The sequence below is a fragment of the Camelina sativa genome, chromosome 9, assembly GCF_000633955.1.
Source record: "Camelina sativa cultivar DH55 chromosome 9, Cs, whole genome shotgun sequence".
In the NCBI taxonomy this organism is placed as follows: domain Eukaryota; kingdom Viridiplantae; phylum Streptophyta; class Magnoliopsida; order Brassicales; family Brassicaceae; genus Camelina; species Camelina sativa.
Window position 1 is genome coordinate 19,505,534 of NC_025693.1, and position 16,479 is coordinate 19,522,012.

A 16,479-nucleotide genomic window follows, 5' to 3' on the forward strand; every position below is an offset into this window, starting at 1 on the left:
GTCGTCACCGTGACATTTTCTTGTTTCTTCTCTTCTCCCATCGTCGTACTCGTCGCCGTCGTCTTTGTTAGAGCACTTGGTTTCTCGCCGCCGAAGAAGATGCGTTTCTGTTTCCCTAAAACGACACTGTTTAACTGCGTAAAACGTGTAATATTATAGGCTTCTTGTACAGCGTGAGGCCCATCTGAGATCTGACGAGAACCTTCTAATTTCTTAAACGCCAGCATTTCTATTAAAACGTCGTCGTGTTTAACACATTACAAGCTTCTTTAGGTCTTACTTCATAAACACGCTACAATCCTTGCTTTGATTTTTTTTCTTGCAGTGTTAGTGTTTTAGTAATGGGGGGTTTCTCGCAAAGATATATTTCCTTTCGATTTTATAGTAAGTAAATATTGAGCTTCTGTTCTGTGGTCATATTTAGTCTACACAACTCTTGTCCAAACACTACAAGATCACGCATCATATCGTAACAATGAAGAACTGCCAGTAGCGGTCGCATAAGCAGCTGTACCTGTAGGTAAACGCCACAACGGCCAACAACAAACATACCTAAACTTCCTGCCTCTGCGTTCTGTAGACTCTGCTTCTTCCAGTTGGCGGTAGAGATGTTCAATGCGGCTGAGAAGCTCAGCTATTCTTCTCTCAGACAATCGCAGAGACCTCTCAGTTGCCTCTTCTGCTGCCATTGCAGCTTTGGCCAAGTCTTCTTTCAGTTTTAGTTTTCCATCTGATATCACCAATGCTGATCTCAGCTTCTTCACCTCAGCCTTTAACACCTCTATCTGATTGTAACAATTATGTTCATTTGTTAGTTATGGTTGTTTGTATCGGTTTTAATAATAAGGTTTTCTTTTAGTTTGGGAATATTGAATGAAACTTACGAGGTGATCGCGTAATTCGACTTCACGCTGCCCTGCTTCAACTTCTAGTTCACAAACTTCTCTCCATCTACTTACTTCTGATTCAGTTTCTCTTATTGCTTTCACTAGCTCTTCCACCTTTTAGAAAGAAATTCATGAAAATAATGAGAAAACATATAGAGGAAGACAGAAGCTATTGATCCACAAATACGTTACGTTTTGAGCAAGAAACTTCTCTCGGTTATGCAGTTTGTCGATATATATTGTGTCCACTGCTATTTTCTGAGTTTGCTCCTCCGTCAATTTCTTCAACTGCTCTTCCTCTAACCTGTCAAAACAACAAGAAGATTGCAATTCTCTTTATTTTATCAGACGTTTCTCTAGAAACAAACTTACCTTGTATCATCCAAGGATATCTTTAGTTGAGAGATCTCTTGGCGTAGATTCTTCATTGTGTTCTCTATTGCTATAACCTGTTCTTGCCGTAGGTTCCATTATATAGTTAAACCTTTGTTTGATTCTTTCTTGATACTAAAACAAAGAATGTGAGTAAAGTAATAAACATACCACACCATTGTCTTCTTCTTCATCTTCGTCCTTCACAAGGTTTCCCGTTTCTGAGCTTTCCTGTGCTGTTTCCCCAAACCCAAAACCAAAACCAAAACCTATCCTCTGCAACCCTCTTCCTGCGATTTGCAGCAAAGCCGACCCCTTCTGCTCATTCATCTCTTTCAATTGCTTCTCTGCAGTTTGTTTCTCAGACAAAGCAGCCCTTAACAACACATTGATGTCTCTGTTCTCCTCTTCCAAAAACTCCACACTTCTGCTTAGTTCCATCTTCTTCTTCTCCATAGTTTCCATGAACGTCTCTAACTTCGTTTCAACCTCCTTGACTAACTCCAAAATTGACTTGGAATTGCATTCCTCTGTTTCCATTTTTCCACCTCTTCCTCCTTCTGAAACATCCTCTTCGTTTAAACATCGGATCAATTTCGACAAGCGATCTTCCACAGATCCTACGAGTTCCACAGTTTTCGTAAGTAATGTGGATTTCTCCTTCGTCTCTACTTCCAATCCACAGACTCTTTCTCTATAAACTTCAAGATCTCTCATCATTTCCTTCCTAATCATCTCAGCCTCATAAATTCCAGCTTCAAGCTCACGGTTTCTTCGCCTAAGTGCATCTCTCTCGTAAGACAACTCACGGTTCGCTCTAATCAAATCAGTCTTCCGATAACTCGCTTCGAATATCTGGCTTCGGAGACGGAGAAACGAAGAGTGATTCCTTTGTCGAAGGTCGTTGTCTTCATCGGAGATAGGAGAATCCGGGCGGTTGATACCGGTATCTGTGAAATCCATGGGAGATAATGATGATAGTGATTCTACAAAGGTGAGGACGCAAAGAATGTCTGATGACTCTGATTTGCCATTTACCTAACACTCAAATGACACAATGCAGACTAAAACATCTCTTCAACGCTTTATATTTCCGTTTTGGCGGGCAAAAGGAACGACGTCGTACTTTGTGTATCAACGTATGAAATAGAGAGATTGGTAAGAAGTAAGAACTTTAAATATGATTACAGTAAGCTTCCTTTTGTATTATATAACTGCGACATATATATATTCCATACGTTTGGGGGTGACTTTACACAGTGACAATCTAAAAAAATTGGGAGTTGTTAATAATAATGCCTGCAGCAATATTTGCGTCTGAGAAAGAAGGCAAAGAAGTAAATCACCATTGGTTTTGCCAATCTTGGATAGCTAGATGAAGAGCGTGATTAGGTATGAGATTGCAATCTTCCATCTTCAGGTTTGTCATCGGTGACGTATCGTGCCCGTTCGCTAACCATTCTCTTATCGCTTCTGCTTCGTAAGTGAACCCATCTGCTGCTATCAATGGATCTTTCATCACTTCCTGTGATGCCAACAAAACATTAAGTTAGATTTTTGTCTTATTCCCTGATCAAACTTTGTTTAGGCTTTTAATACTCACCTGAAAAATGGGGCAGAGGTAATGAGAAGGAGGCTTGCGTGGAACTTTTGGGTCAGAGTATGATGTTTCTGATGAAGGAACTTCTGGTGCCTTCATTCGATCTATAAACCGTAGAACCACTGCTAAGTCTGGTCGATTCATTGGGTTTTTCTTACAGCAACGGATAGCTATATTAGCTAGCTTTTTGCCTCGTGCGATTGGCCAGTCTCCTGCTGACTTATCCAGAACTGCACTGATGTTATCGTTCTCCACAGCGCATTTGACGTCTCTCAGTATGCCAGAAACAGGTCTTCTGGTGAGAAGTTGAAGGAGAATGATCCCAAACGCGTATATATCTGATTCCAGAGTCATTTCCCTGGAAACAAAGTAATGTGGATCTACGTGAGGATCAGTTTTGTCGAATCCATCAAGCGGAATCAGCTGAGAAACCCCATAGTCGTTGATCTTGGTGACGAGATTGGAATCCAGGAGAATCTTAGACGGTTTTAAGTTTCCATGAATGATGCAAGGAATGTTTGAATGAAGAAACAGGAGGGCAGAGCATATCTCAGAGGCAATCCTGATCCGAGATTCCCATGAAAGTGCAGGAACGTTGTTCTCAGATGCAAAGCAGTCTTCTAGGCTTCCGTTAGGAATATATTGATAAATGAGAGACCGAGACTCTGGACAAGCACCCATCAGCGTTACCAGATTTGGATGCCTTACCCTGCTTAAAATTTCCACCTGAAATACAAAAAATAATCAGAATTTGTCAGATGTGTATAAATATATCTATATATTCAGTTTTAACTTTATACAGACATAAAGTCCTTTACCTGACGCTCGAACTCAAAGTGATTCAGGGATCCATATGAGGGTAACATCTTCACAGCAACTTGAAGATGTTGAAGATTCCCTTTGTAGACACTTCCATATCTGCCTTCTCCAAGTTTCCAGGATTGATCAAATTCGTTAGTAGCCTCATTGATTTCCAGAAAAGAGTACTCGAGCATTTCTGACCCTGAAGACTCTCCAGTATCTCCTTTAATAAGTCTTCTCAGTGCATTCACTTCCTTTACTGCGTTCTCATGATCGATCCGGATCTCATCCCTTTTCTGCCTAAAACTTTTCAAGAGCTCCATAGCTGTATCAAATTTCTCACCATGTTCTCTTTCCAAGTCTCGAAGTTTCGTTATCTGGTTCCCTAACTTAAGATTTTGACCCTGAACCATTTGAAGTTGTTTCATGAATCCGTTGTTCTGCTCTATTACCATTTTTACTTCACGCTTTTCTTTTTCCCGAAATTCTTCCAATTTCTTTCTTTGGCTAGACTCCTTGATACATAAGCCTTCCAAGGCTTTAGCCTGTGAAATGACATGATAATAAAGTTTAAAACCGGGAAAACAAGTTTGACAAAGTGCCAGTTTAAGAATCTGCAACACTGGCATCAAGCCATCAACTATTCAACCATAACTCTTGACATAAACATATATAACGCCGTCTAAGGAAACATACATAACGCTCTTATGAATCCTACATGGATCTATCAAGTGAAGATGTTCTGTACCCAGTATTAGCAATCTACAAATCCCCAGTGAAATATTTCTTCATGTANACAAAAAATAATCAGAATTTGTCAGATGTGTATAAATATATCTATATATTCAGTTTTAACTTTATACAGACATAAAGTCCTTTACCTGACGCTCGAACTCAAAGTGATTCAGGGATCCATATGAGGGTAACATCTTCACAGCAACTTGAAGATGTTGAAGATTCCCTTTGTAGACACTTCCATATCTGCCTTCTCCAAGTTTCCAGGATTGATCAAATTCGTTAGTAGCCTCATTGATTTCCAGAAAAGAGTACTCGAGCATTTCTGACCCTGAAGACTCTCCAGTATCTCCTTTAATAAGTCTTCTCAGTGCATTCACTTCCTTTACTGCGTTCTCATGATCGATCCGGATCTCATCCCTTTTCTGCCTAAAACTTTTCAAGAGCTCCATAGCTGTATCAAATTTCTCACCATGTTCTCTTTCCAAGTCTCGAAGTTTCGTTATCTGGTTCCCTAACTTAAGATTTTGACCCTGAACCATTTGAAGTTGTTTCATGAATCCGTTGTTCTGCTCTATTACCATTTTTACTTCACGCTTTTCTTTTTCCCGAAATTCTTCCAATTTCTTTCTTTGGCTAGACTCCTTGATACATAAGCCTTCCAAGGCTTTAGCCTGTGAAATGACATGATAATAAAGTTTAAAACCGGGAAAACAAGTTTGACAAAGTGCCAGTTTAAGAATCTGCAACACTGGCATCAAGCCATCAACTATTCAACCATAACTCTTGACATAAACATATATAACGCCGTCTAAGGAAACATACATAACGCTCTTATGAATCCTACATGGATCTATCAAGTGAAGATGTTCTGTACCCAGTATTAGCAATCTACAAATCCCCAGTGAAATATTTCTTCATGTAAAGCTTTTTTGCATGTGGTAACAAGATGTACTGATTTAAACACACAAGTAGCAGATATGGATCGAGAATCATCTGCGGATCTTAAATAACTGAGAAATGAATGGGAATATATAACCTTGCATAAAGCCTCTGTTGTACAGGCATCCTCTTTCCATTTGTTGCCATCTTCCCCATAGACCGTTCTCTCTGATTGGCCAATATCATGCATGGNGGGTAACATCTTCACAGCAACTTGAAGATGTTGAAGATTCCCTTTGTAGACACTTCCATATCTGCCTTCTCCAAGTTTCCAGGATTGATCAAATTCGTTAGTAGCCTCATTGATTTCCAGAAAAGAGTACTCGAGCATTTCTGACCCTGAAGACTCTCCAGTATCTCCTTTAATAAGTCTTCTCAGTGCATTCACTTCCTTTACTGCGTTCTCATGATCGATCCGGATCTCATCCCTTTTCTGCCTAAAACTTTTCAAGAGCTCCATAGCTGTATCAAATTTCTCACCATGTTCTCTTTCCAAGTCTCGAAGTTTCGTTATCTGGTTCCCTAACTTAAGATTTTGACCCTGAACCATTTGAAGTTGTTTCATGAATCCGTTGTTCTGCTCTATTACCATTTTTACTTCACGCTTTTCTTTTTCCCGAAATTCTTCCAATTTCTTTCTTTGGCTAGACTCCTTGATACATAAGCCTTCCAAGGCTTTAGCCTGTGAAATGACATGATAATAAAGTTTAAAACCGGGAAAACAAGTTTGACAAAGTGCCAGTTTAAGAATCTGCAACACTGGCATCAAGCCATCAACTATTCAACCATAACTCTTGACATAAACATATATAACGCCGTCTAAGGAAACATACATAACGCTCTTATGAATCCTACATGGATCTATCAAGTGAAGATGTTCTGTACCCAGTATTAGCAATCTACAAATCCCCAGTGAAATATTTCTTCATGTAAAGCTTTTTTGCATGTGGTAACAAGATGTACTGATTTAAACACACAAGTAGCAGATATGGATCGAGAATCATCTGCGGATCTTAAATAACTGAGAAATGAATGGGAATATATAACCTTGCATAAAGCCTCTGTTGTACAGGCATCCTCTTTCCATTTGTTGCCATCTTCCCCATAGACCGTTCTCTCTGATTGGCCAATATCATGCATGGATTTGTCATACCTATGAACTTTGCGGGCTACATCCCCTTCACGCTCTTTTTCCTGAAATTCCGCAGGATTACCCGATTACCAGGTGGATTAAATGCTAGCTCATACGAAAAAAGTATACATCATCATGTTCACTTTAAGTAGAGCTTTCAATATATTGCAAAGACAAAATTAAAACATCTTTTCATAAATTGTTTTGTTTTAAAACATCAGTGCCTTATCGTTACTGCATAATCAGTATCATCAGTAGAAAAGTAAAGATGAAGCAAACTCTTACCTCAACATTTGAGGTACTTAATGTATCTGTGTCAGCCAATTCTGGGCTAACCGGCTCTGGACCAACCGGCTCTCCGATGGAAGAACTTGAACCTGAAGAAAAATGAGGAAGTGGTCTTGGTTCTACTTTCTCTCTCTCCAGTTGACCTGTGTCTTTATCACCATCTGCACAATTCTGTAAAAAAGTTACACGCAGAGACAGATAAACCTGATAACAAAATAAATGATATGCAGAGGGACCTTGCAAAACCCAAGGAAACTGCTACCTTGTTCAAGGAGGCTACGCCAAAATCTTAATCTTCTCCTCATATAAGAGGATTCCAATTTTTCTGATTTCCTTGTCTCAGTATCTGAATCCAGCTGTACCAGGGGCGGCATTGTTTGTCTGTTATTACTATCCTCATGTGACGCCCTATTTTTGAGAGTGTTTCGTTTAGCTAAATGAATAGAGGTAGAAAAAAAAAAAAACGAATAGTAGAAGCAGTTGATTGAAGGTAGTAGACCAACTGATTTCGAGAGCCAAAGTCCAACATATCCAAGTTTTAATAGATGTATCTTAATAGTTACCTTATTCACTCTTTCTGCAACTTTTGAAAGGAAAAGGAACTTACCTTGTAAAAATAAGGTAACCTTTACACAGAAACCAGATATGGCAGGCATCATGAGCTTTTTTGCAAACGAACATAGCTTTCTTGGACTTTAGATCCGTCATTTTCCTGGAATTTCAAATTTAAATTTAGGTAAAAAAAAAAAAAATTGAAAAGCATAAGATAAAATATAGAATCATGTCTTACCATGAGTAATGCTTATCTGATGCCGCTCCCATCACTAACCACTTAATTTTGTGCCGAGCAATTAGGTCTACGATACCTTCCTCGATATTTTGGCCCGCAATGCAAAGTTTACCTGTTTGAATCTAAAAAGAACTATGTCAATTCTGACTAGGACTGCCTAGTAATTTGATGGCTTGTGTGAGACTACACAATCAATAACATTACGCAGAGAGAAGTGATACCTCAGTTTCAGATAAGAGTTGGAGATAAGAATTCATAAGCTCATCCACTTTGGGTTTCTCAACACGCTCAATCACCTTAACATCATGCTTTTTAAAGCTACCACCAACAAGTTTCTTGTGCGCTGCAGGTAAACAATAGCTAATCTAATCAACATTGTAACCAAAATTATACTTACAATAAACTCAAACACCGTAATCGTGAATCATGAGCAATATATGGAAAGGTTGGATTCTATCTAAGGTTTTATAATCCAACAGACAGATCTATCTATATCATAATTCACAATTCACCAGAGAACTAAATTAGAAAGTGAGAAAGAGAAGAAGAAGAAGAAGATCTCACTCCAGGAGGCAGCGCGAGCAGTTCGATGAACATAAAGCAAGCAAATCTTCTTGCCGGAGAAATTACGCGCCGCCCATAGCACAGTGGTTTTGCTCCTCTCCACATCTTCCGCCACCGCTACGAAGATCGTCTCATCCACATCTAAGACCAGTTCTTCTCCGCCGATTTCTCCCATATTAAATCTTTCTCCCTTTTTTTTTTTTTTTTTGGGTCTCTCACTCTCTAATAAGCATTTGTTCAATTCTTCTCCATAGTGCAAAAGCGACTTTACTAAAAAAAAAAAAAAACAAAAAAGTGGAACTCGTGAGATTCGTCGAATTGGAATCGCCTTTTTTTTATGGTTCTGACGAGTCGATGACTCGGTTTATGAGTCAACCGATTTACCTACAATTGGACAAAGAGAGGATAGAAAAAAAAGTTGCTTCTTCAATTATTTTATGAATTAGTCTGAGAGAGTCTCTCCTAACACAAACCAAGAAGAGGTCGTCTAAAAAACTCAAATTTTCCTAATTTTGCGACACATGTAAATTAGAAATTTTGGGACATCTTTTGACAAATGTTAAAATTTCCATCATTTTTATTATATAAAAGGTAAGTGTGTGGTGTGGGTTACACATTAACTGAAAAAGACATTGCCATTTTTCTTACAAATATACTAAAAATTCAAAAAACCATGTAATGGATTTGTTTCTTAGTATAAAAACAAACAATAATAATTAATAAACCAACAAGGGAAAAAAAAAACTACAATTTTGTTTTGGATTTGGGAGCAAAAGAACAATAAGGTGGACCATGAGAATCCAAAATCTCTCTAACAACAAGATTCCTTGCACGATTGATAGTCATGAAACACAAGTAGATATGTTCTTCAAGCTCATCAAGTTCTTCACCAAAGCTTTCTTCACATCTTTTCAACTCTCGAGCCACTTCTTCACTCCCTCGAACCCGACCCGACCCTCCTCTCCCTACCCAAAACTCAGCCATCGCTCGAACATGGTCCACTTCGTCGTTTATCCGTGTCACTAGTCTGCTTATCGTGTCTAAATCACGGCTTAATATGTAAGTACCTTTCGCAGCCACGTCGAGCCGAGCCGCGGTTTTCGTTAGCTTGTTCCTTAGACCGGCCGGTTTGAATCGACCGGTTAATAGAGTCGGACCGGCTATAAACAAAGCAAAGGCGTGAGAGGCTATGGTTACTATCAATGTAGTGGTTAGAGCCAGAACGAGGATTCCTGAGCTATGTGTTAGTCCGTTGATGAGCTTGAGTTTAGCTCGTGTCTTGTCTCGGCTGGACTCTAACCGTTTTAGCAAGTTTAAACATCCGCATCTGATTATCTGGATCCGAGAACCCGACGAGATAAACGGGTCGAACCATCTTGATAGCTCACTGAATTGGTCTATAAGAGCCAGTGAAGTATGATTCTCTGTTTGAAACTTGGGTTTTAGAGATTCGTATTTAGAACGGAGGCGATGAATGTTTTTAAGTAGTAGCGTGCAAAGCAAGAAAGCGTTTGCCGTCTCCAAAAAGTAATCAGAGAGAAGAAGTCGAGTTGTTCGTCCTACACGGGATACATCCAGTATCCGGGTTATGGCATTCGGATCCGGGTCTAGGAGATTGTGCGCGAAGAGGCGATATGACATGAGACGAGCTGCTGTGGAGGATGATTCGATTGGTGATGATGAAGAAGAAGACACCGTGGACTTTTTCCGGCTTAAATGTATGACTCGTGTCCAAAACTGATTGTATGATTCTGTACGAAAGGCGTTTGCATATTCTTCTCGGACATCCACATCATCACCTTCTTTGGGACTTGAACTACTGCCCGATGCTATATTAAATAGTTACAAAAAAAAAAAATGTATTAGAAGAAAGTAGTACATGATAAAAAAAAAATATCAGTAGTATTTTTACCTGTAGATGCGAGAATCCTTTTGATCTTTGATGAAACTTTTATTCCCATCTTCAAGATCTTGAATGAAGCAAATTCTTTTTTGGTTTTGAGGAATGAAGCAAATTCTTTTTGGTTTCGAGGTGTTGTTGGGAGAAGATAATGAGAACGACCAGAAGGCACTTTGTTATTATATAGTCCTTCGAGTGATATGTTATTTTAATGAAACTTAGAATAGTTACTTCGATTGCTAGAATAAGGATAGCCAAGGATTTTTTGGGAAAATTGTTAATTTTGTTAAGTACTTGTAGTAGGAGTGAAGAAATCAAATGAGTGGGATGCTTGCACGTAATATAAAATAGAACCTTCAAGTGAGAATACACGTTGTTAATTTGTTATCATCAAAATGTCAAAATATATCCATTGCCCCTCTTTCTATGGAAAGTCTTTACACAAACTCATAAGTCATGTTTGCTATAACGGGATGGTATAATAGAGATGAGAGAGTTTATCTAACTTCGTTGTCTAAGAGAATTGGACATTCCTTAACATGAGGATTGATCAAAGAATCAAGATTTACTTGATAACATAATTCATATATTGAGTTGATCATTATGTTTAAAAACATCATTGCACCTTTTGAAGAAGCAGGACATATTGTCGGAACAAAACATACAAAAATATGTGTCCGACTCACAAACCAAAGAAACTCCAGTTTCCAAGAATGTGTTGATGGTACAAGAAGATAACTAAGGGATCGAACCATAAGAACAAGTTATTTGCCGGTGATTCTTCTAAACCCGGTGTAAGTAGATGAACCAATAAAAATAACAGAGACATAAAAGGAGAAGATATCGTACGCATTTTTGGATTTAACGTTTGACCCATTGGAAACTCTTTCTTGCCTTGGCTTTTCCAGGTTTCTTCCTTTCCACAACTCGTGAGTCTCTTGTCAAAAAACCAGCTGAAACATATCGAAGATAAAAAAAGCTCTGAGATCAAAACCGTTCAATCCAACAGACATGAATACACACATACTGGCAATCAAATGAATGTAAACATTTTGGACAATATATTGCATCTCTACTAAAAAAAACATCAAGAGGACTACACAATTTTCATAAAGCTAAGATGTGAATAGTATCTTGCTTACCAGCTCGAAGCGGTGTTCGCATATCTGGTTCCCAGTTTTGCAATGCCCTGCTTATACCCAATTGAATAGCTCCGACTTGACCTTTAAACCAAACATATGAGTACACACAGTAACAACGGTTAGAACAGACTACTCTGTTAACTTATGACCAAATCCTCTAGCGTACACTTGCTAGTGTAAATAGAGATTCGACCTCTGAGTGACTAATAGTAGAAACGAGATGATTGTGGAGGGATTCTACCTGTGGTACCACCGCCTTTAACAGTGCACTTAATATCCCAACGACCCAAGGTTTTGGTTTCAGCAAGTGGGCGAAGAAGAGCAGCACGATGATCAAGCATAGGGAAATAGGCATCAAATTCTTTTTCATTAACATGAAATTTTCCTTCCCCAGGTTGAATCCAAACACGAGCAATGCTACATTTTCTTCTTCCCGTTCCATAGGCTCTACCTGTTTCGTCAACCTGTCTCACCCGTGCTTTAGCAATGTCCTCTTGCATCTGGAGTTCTATATCAGCTCTTGAGGACTTCTTTGAACTTTTCTCACGGCGCAAGTTTTCAATCTCAGTCAGAGGAGGCAATCCTTCGACTCCTTGGAAATCCTTCAAGGCTATTAAACTATCTAGCATTTCATCTGTTATACCTGACTTAGCAATAAGGTCTCCAAATGCTCGATCAGGACCTACAATAGCAAGCTCCAAATCAGTAAAACTGCAAAACTTACACTCCCTTTAATTCCTATCTTACTAGCAACAAAATTAACTATTATAGTGAATTTTTCAATTCGTTCAACTGATTACTGTTAATAACAAACTAAACTAATAATAGAAACCACACAATAAGCACTAGACTGTTCCTTAACGAAAGCAAGCACCAATCTAGACTGTTCCCTAATCCTCTAGTACGAATGAGCTTACTGCAAAAACAAGCATATCGTCCACATAGCAAAAATGCCTATCAAATAGATTGATTACATAGCCTTGCTACTTGAATGATCCCTCCATCCAAATCTAGCCTTAACAATGCAAGTCACCTGATCAAATTTCCCATAATTATTAGCCTACTCACTTGTTCCCTAATTCCAAATCTAGACACACATATCCAAAGTACTGGTGCATTGGCATTATTAAATCACAAAACTTCAAAAAATTCCCAGGAATCCTCACCCTTGATAACCTCAAGAAGCTCCTTCTCCTCTTTCTCAATCAACTCCTTCTTCACACGCTCTTCCTCCGCCAATTCCAAGCTGTTTTCAAAGTTAAACGGCACCTCACCACCAGTATCAAACACAACTCCCTCCTCCTCCTCTTTCAAATTCCATGGCTTTGACCCTTCCCATTCATTAGACTTCAAATCTCCGCTCGCCCCAAATCCACTCACCACCTCGTTTCCAGCACCAAACACGCCTTTATCATCTCCCTCCTCCTTCATATCCCATCGCTTACTCCCCTCCAAGCCATTACCCCTCCTCTCGCGTCCAGTTTCAATCCCTTGACTCACTTCCCCACCAGTATCAAACACAACCTTATCATCTTCCTCTTTTATATTCCATCTCTTCGGCTCCTCCGGCCATTTCCCATCTCCACCAGATCGTGCAACTCCAGAAGAACCCCAAGAATCATCGGAAGAGAAAGGACCAGACTTGTCGTCGTTTACACCAGTAAAACTCCACGGAGCATCATTCCGATTACTACGCCCATTCCCATCACCATTTCCTCCGCCGCCGCCGCTACTGTTAGTGGAAAGCGGACGAATAAACGATGAGAAGATCTGAGAATTTGATTTGGATGAAACTAGGGTTACAAGACGTAGATTCGAAGGTCTAAGGAAACGAGAGAGCATGATGTGTGAAACACGAACACTGAGAGAGAGAGAGAGATTCACAGATTTGGGAGTTTTGCAAGAAGAACGGTTAGGGTTTTTACTTACAAAATCTTAATTCTTAAAACAGTAACGAACCGGTCCGGTTATTTCGGTTTATTCCGGTTAAATCATCACTTTTAATTTTGTTTAAAAAACACAAATAAGAAGAAGCCGTCTTTTTGCTTTGCCTCTCTCTATCTGCTTCTTCTTCTCCGTCGAGTCTCTCTCCCGGAGATAATCGAATCGCATAAACTCAATTCGCCAATTTAGCTGAATCGAGATGGTTTACATCGATACGTGGGACGAATTCGTAGATCGATCTGTTCAGCTGTTTCGAGCTGATCCCGAATCTGTAGGTTAATCTTCTTTATTTTTTTGCGTAATGCTTCTCGATTTCATTCATTACGGTTGTTTTGGATCTCGATTTTTTAACTTGGAAATTTGGATAAACCTCTGTGATTGATTTTGAATCTCCTCGTGTTGGTCGCAATCTACATGAATTTGATATCTGGATTCGAATTTGTTTTGCTGTGGTGCAGACTCGGTATGTGATGAAGTATAGACACTGTGATGGCAAGTTGGTACTCAAAGTTACTGATAACAAAGAGGTAATTGAATGTGTCCTGTTCTCTATGGATCACTGTTTCTTGGAGTTTTTTTATCTTATATAGTAGATACTTCCCTCAATTATGGAATTCAATATTTGCTTTTGAAGTTGATAATCTGATTCGTGTTTTGATTGTATGATTCTTGTTTTTGAGAATGTGGGTTCCATGATGATGATGATGTCTAGACTTTTCTTTTTTCATGTTGGTGTTGACTCTACTTTGGGTTGTAGTTATGTGGTTATTTTGTCTTGGTGTATGTGATTGCTAATAATCTTATATTTCTTACTTTTCGTACGTCTTGATGAATTGCGTGGCGGCAACGGGTTAGTTAGATAAGCAGACCTAGTAAACTCTTTTAGGGCAATTGTTTTTTACCAGTGGATGTTGGAAACATGTTTTGTGTTTGTTAGCCAAAGTGTGCTACTTTAGAACTCGTTGAGAGCTATGCCGATTTTGAAGTAAAACATTGCTTCAACTTCTGTGGTTATTTAGCTCTCCCTGTTAGTTTGGCTACTTGTTTCATACATCCGGTGCATTCTTTTCATGTTGAAGTATATGATATAGTTTAAACTTTTACTTTTTTTTTTTCTTAAACTTAGTGTCTCAAGTTCAAGACAGACCAAGCACAAGAAGCAAAGAAGATGGAGAAACTGAATAACATATTCTTCACCCTGATGGCTAGAGGACCTGACGGTAAGTATTCTTTTCTGCGATCTTCATTTTTCGCCTACCAAATTTAAAAGAGAGAATGGAACGTCACAGTTTAATGATGCATATCATCTGTTAATGCTTGATTGAGAGGAAATCTCCTTTGCACAAAAAAAAAAAAAAGAGAGAGAGGAGATGTCCTTTATTTGTGGTGCTTATGTGGTTCGAATCCTCACTGACACTTATCGGGTTTGTTGGTGTATGATGCAGTTGATCTTTCTGAAGTCACCGGGAAAGAACAAATGGAGACACAACCTGTGAAGAAAGGAAGAGGAAGGAAGCAATAAGTCTGATGAATCTGTTTTTGTTTTTCTTTGTTTTCAAGATTTTGATCCATTTTTGTTGGATATTTTAAAGTTGGAGGTTGTTATATGGAAAATACAACTTTGCTCCAAAATGCTAATCTTGTAGTCATATCATATGTGTGGTTCTCTTCAAGCCTTGGTGCAATTTAGAGCATAGTTGTTCAAGATTTCATACTGCATTAACGTGTTACGTGTGTCTCATAAGTTCAGTTAACATATATATCTACTATGTGTCTTAGATCATTTCAACTGACTTATGATCATATACTGACAAAAATTTCTAACTCTTTGTTTTGTTATGAAATTAAAAGGCTGTTGCATGATTGGTAGCTCAATCTAGAGGAAAATACTTTACAAATGAAATTACAGAAAATAACAACCTATATTTTTAATATGTTACTAGTTTACAATTTATTATAAATCAAAACTAGTTATTTAGCTTATTAAAGTTGAAATTTTTTCAAAATTAAATGATAGAACCAATTATTCGTAGTTAAAAGTATGTCAATTGATCATTTATTAGAAAAATACATTAATGTTGATGTTGAAAATTATTTTTTTTTGAAAAATAAGTGTTATATAATATAATTTAGACACATCCTAAATTTATGAAAATTTTGCCAAAATACTTTATTTTAGATATCCTTTTCAAAAATACCATTTTTTTTTTGGGAAATTACCTAGAATATTACATAAAAGTAGGTTTATTACTAGACTAACACGTTGAGATTTTGGACTTACTAGAATAACACATAAAAGTTTGCAAATTACTTCTATACCTGAGTTGTGTGTTTTATTACGTTTTATGTCATTCTCTTTTAAAACCAAGATCTTAAAAGAGGAAAATAAATAGAGAATTCCAATACGAAAGTTGGGTTGAGATCGGTTTTTTTTTAAACTATTTGGAAAGCGTGCGGCATGGACAGAATCTGTGTGGAGTACGTTTGGCTGGTGGACCACGGGCGGACGGCGAGTTAACGGCAAGGTGGTTTGAAGTTGAGGAGGAGGGAAATATAGCGATCTGCTGTGAGGTAAATTTCTATATCGTGGTTTAGTCTCGATTGTTTACTGTTTAGAAAGAGTTTGAGTTTTTCATAGTAGGCGTTGTATTTTGTGGAAGGTTACTTATGACGATATTCATGTACATTTTCTGTATTCTTCTGAATTCTCTTTTCCGGAAGATTTTTGTGAGACTTCATCTTGTTTTGTTGCCAATCTAAGCAACAGAGTTTTTGTGATATTTGAATTAATAACCAAATTAATGATTCTGTATTATGTCGTAGTTATGGGGTCAAGCAATGATGCGAAGAGGTATCCAAGGAGGCTGTATCCGGATGGTAATTTTCCACTGGCGATGAGAAGCATGCACCACGATTGTAGTTTTTCTAATCTAGCTGGTTTGAAAGACTTTGTTGGTGATGAGGTGTACGACCAAATAAGAAAGAATTCGCAGGTGGGAGTGTTATTGGATCTAGCGGAATCCGACTACCTGTTTTGTGGGAAGACCATTCATTATCTATTGTCCAATCAATTGGCAATAGACATTCCATCGGAGGTATGGTTTTTGGTTGGAGGAAAGCCGCTAAGGTTCTCTCTGTATGAATATGAAGAAATTAGTGGTTTGAATTGTGAGAAGATTGATGAAACAGAGTGTGAAGTCGATCATACACCTTTATGGGCGGCTTTAAAGGTGAAAGCTTTTAATGGACCCAACTGGCAGGAGCTAGTTGACGGTTTGAGAAGCTGCCGTGGGTGGTCTGATGAAATGAAGAGGCAGATTGTTCGGTTGTATCTTGTGCATGTTGGAGTGCTTGGTTTATCAAGGAACAGTAGGATACCTCT

General features: G+C 38.4%; 5 protein-coding genes across 5 annotated transcripts; 1 reads left to right on the plus strand and 4 right to left on the minus strand.

Annotated features, from left to right (window-relative positions):
- Positions 406-2,334, minus strand: LOC104715454 (uncharacterized protein At3g49055-like). Its single transcript, XM_010432860.2, has 5 exons — positions 1,431-2,334; positions 1,260-1,336; positions 1,080-1,191; positions 885-1,001; positions 406-785 (listed from the first exon to the last, which is right to left on the minus strand). The coding sequence occupies exons 1-5, from the start codon at positions 2,220-2,222 to the stop codon at positions 456-458; spliced, it is 1,428 nt and encodes a 475-aa protein (XP_010431162.1). The 5' UTR covers positions 2,223-2,334; the 3' UTR covers positions 406-455.
- On the minus strand, positions 2,419-8,616 carry LOC104711408 (U-box domain-containing protein 32-like). Its single transcript, XM_010428108.2, has 10 exons — positions 8,112-8,616; positions 7,769-7,890; positions 7,548-7,669; positions 7,365-7,469; positions 7,020-7,165; positions 6,755-6,918; positions 6,385-6,531; positions 4,542-5,069; positions 2,863-3,585; positions 2,419-2,784 (listed from the first exon to the last, which is right to left on the minus strand). The coding sequence occupies exons 1-10, from the start codon at positions 8,284-8,286 to the stop codon at positions 2,602-2,604; spliced, it is 2,415 nt and encodes an 804-aa protein (XP_010426410.1). The 5' UTR covers positions 8,287-8,616; the 3' UTR covers positions 2,419-2,601.
- LOC104711410 (UPF0496 protein At3g49070-like) lies at positions 8,728-10,223 on the minus strand. The gene is made up of 2 exons (XM_019230202.1): positions 10,024-10,223; positions 8,728-9,940 (listed from the first exon to the last, which is right to left on the minus strand). Exons 1-2 carry the CDS (start codon positions 10,070-10,072, stop codon positions 8,856-8,858), a joined length of 1,134 nt encoding a protein of 377 aa, XP_019085747.1. The 5' UTR covers positions 10,073-10,223; the 3' UTR covers positions 8,728-8,855.
- LOC104711411 lies at positions 10,606-13,063 on the minus strand. Its single transcript, XM_010428109.2, has 4 exons — positions 12,320-13,063; positions 11,395-11,835; positions 11,154-11,234; positions 10,606-10,964 (listed from the first exon to the last, which is right to left on the minus strand). Exons 1-4 carry the CDS (start codon positions 12,993-12,995, stop codon positions 10,873-10,875), a joined length of 1,290 nt encoding a protein of 429 aa, XP_010426411.1. The 5' UTR covers positions 12,996-13,063; the 3' UTR covers positions 10,606-10,872.
- LOC104711412 (signal recognition particle 9 kDa protein) lies at positions 13,193-14,793 on the plus strand. The gene is made up of 4 exons (XM_010428110.2): positions 13,193-13,368; positions 13,556-13,624; positions 14,224-14,317; positions 14,543-14,793. The coding sequence occupies exons 1-4, from the start codon at positions 13,297-13,299 to the stop codon at positions 14,617-14,619; spliced, it is 312 nt and encodes a 103-aa protein (XP_010426412.1). The 5' UTR covers positions 13,193-13,296; the 3' UTR covers positions 14,620-14,793.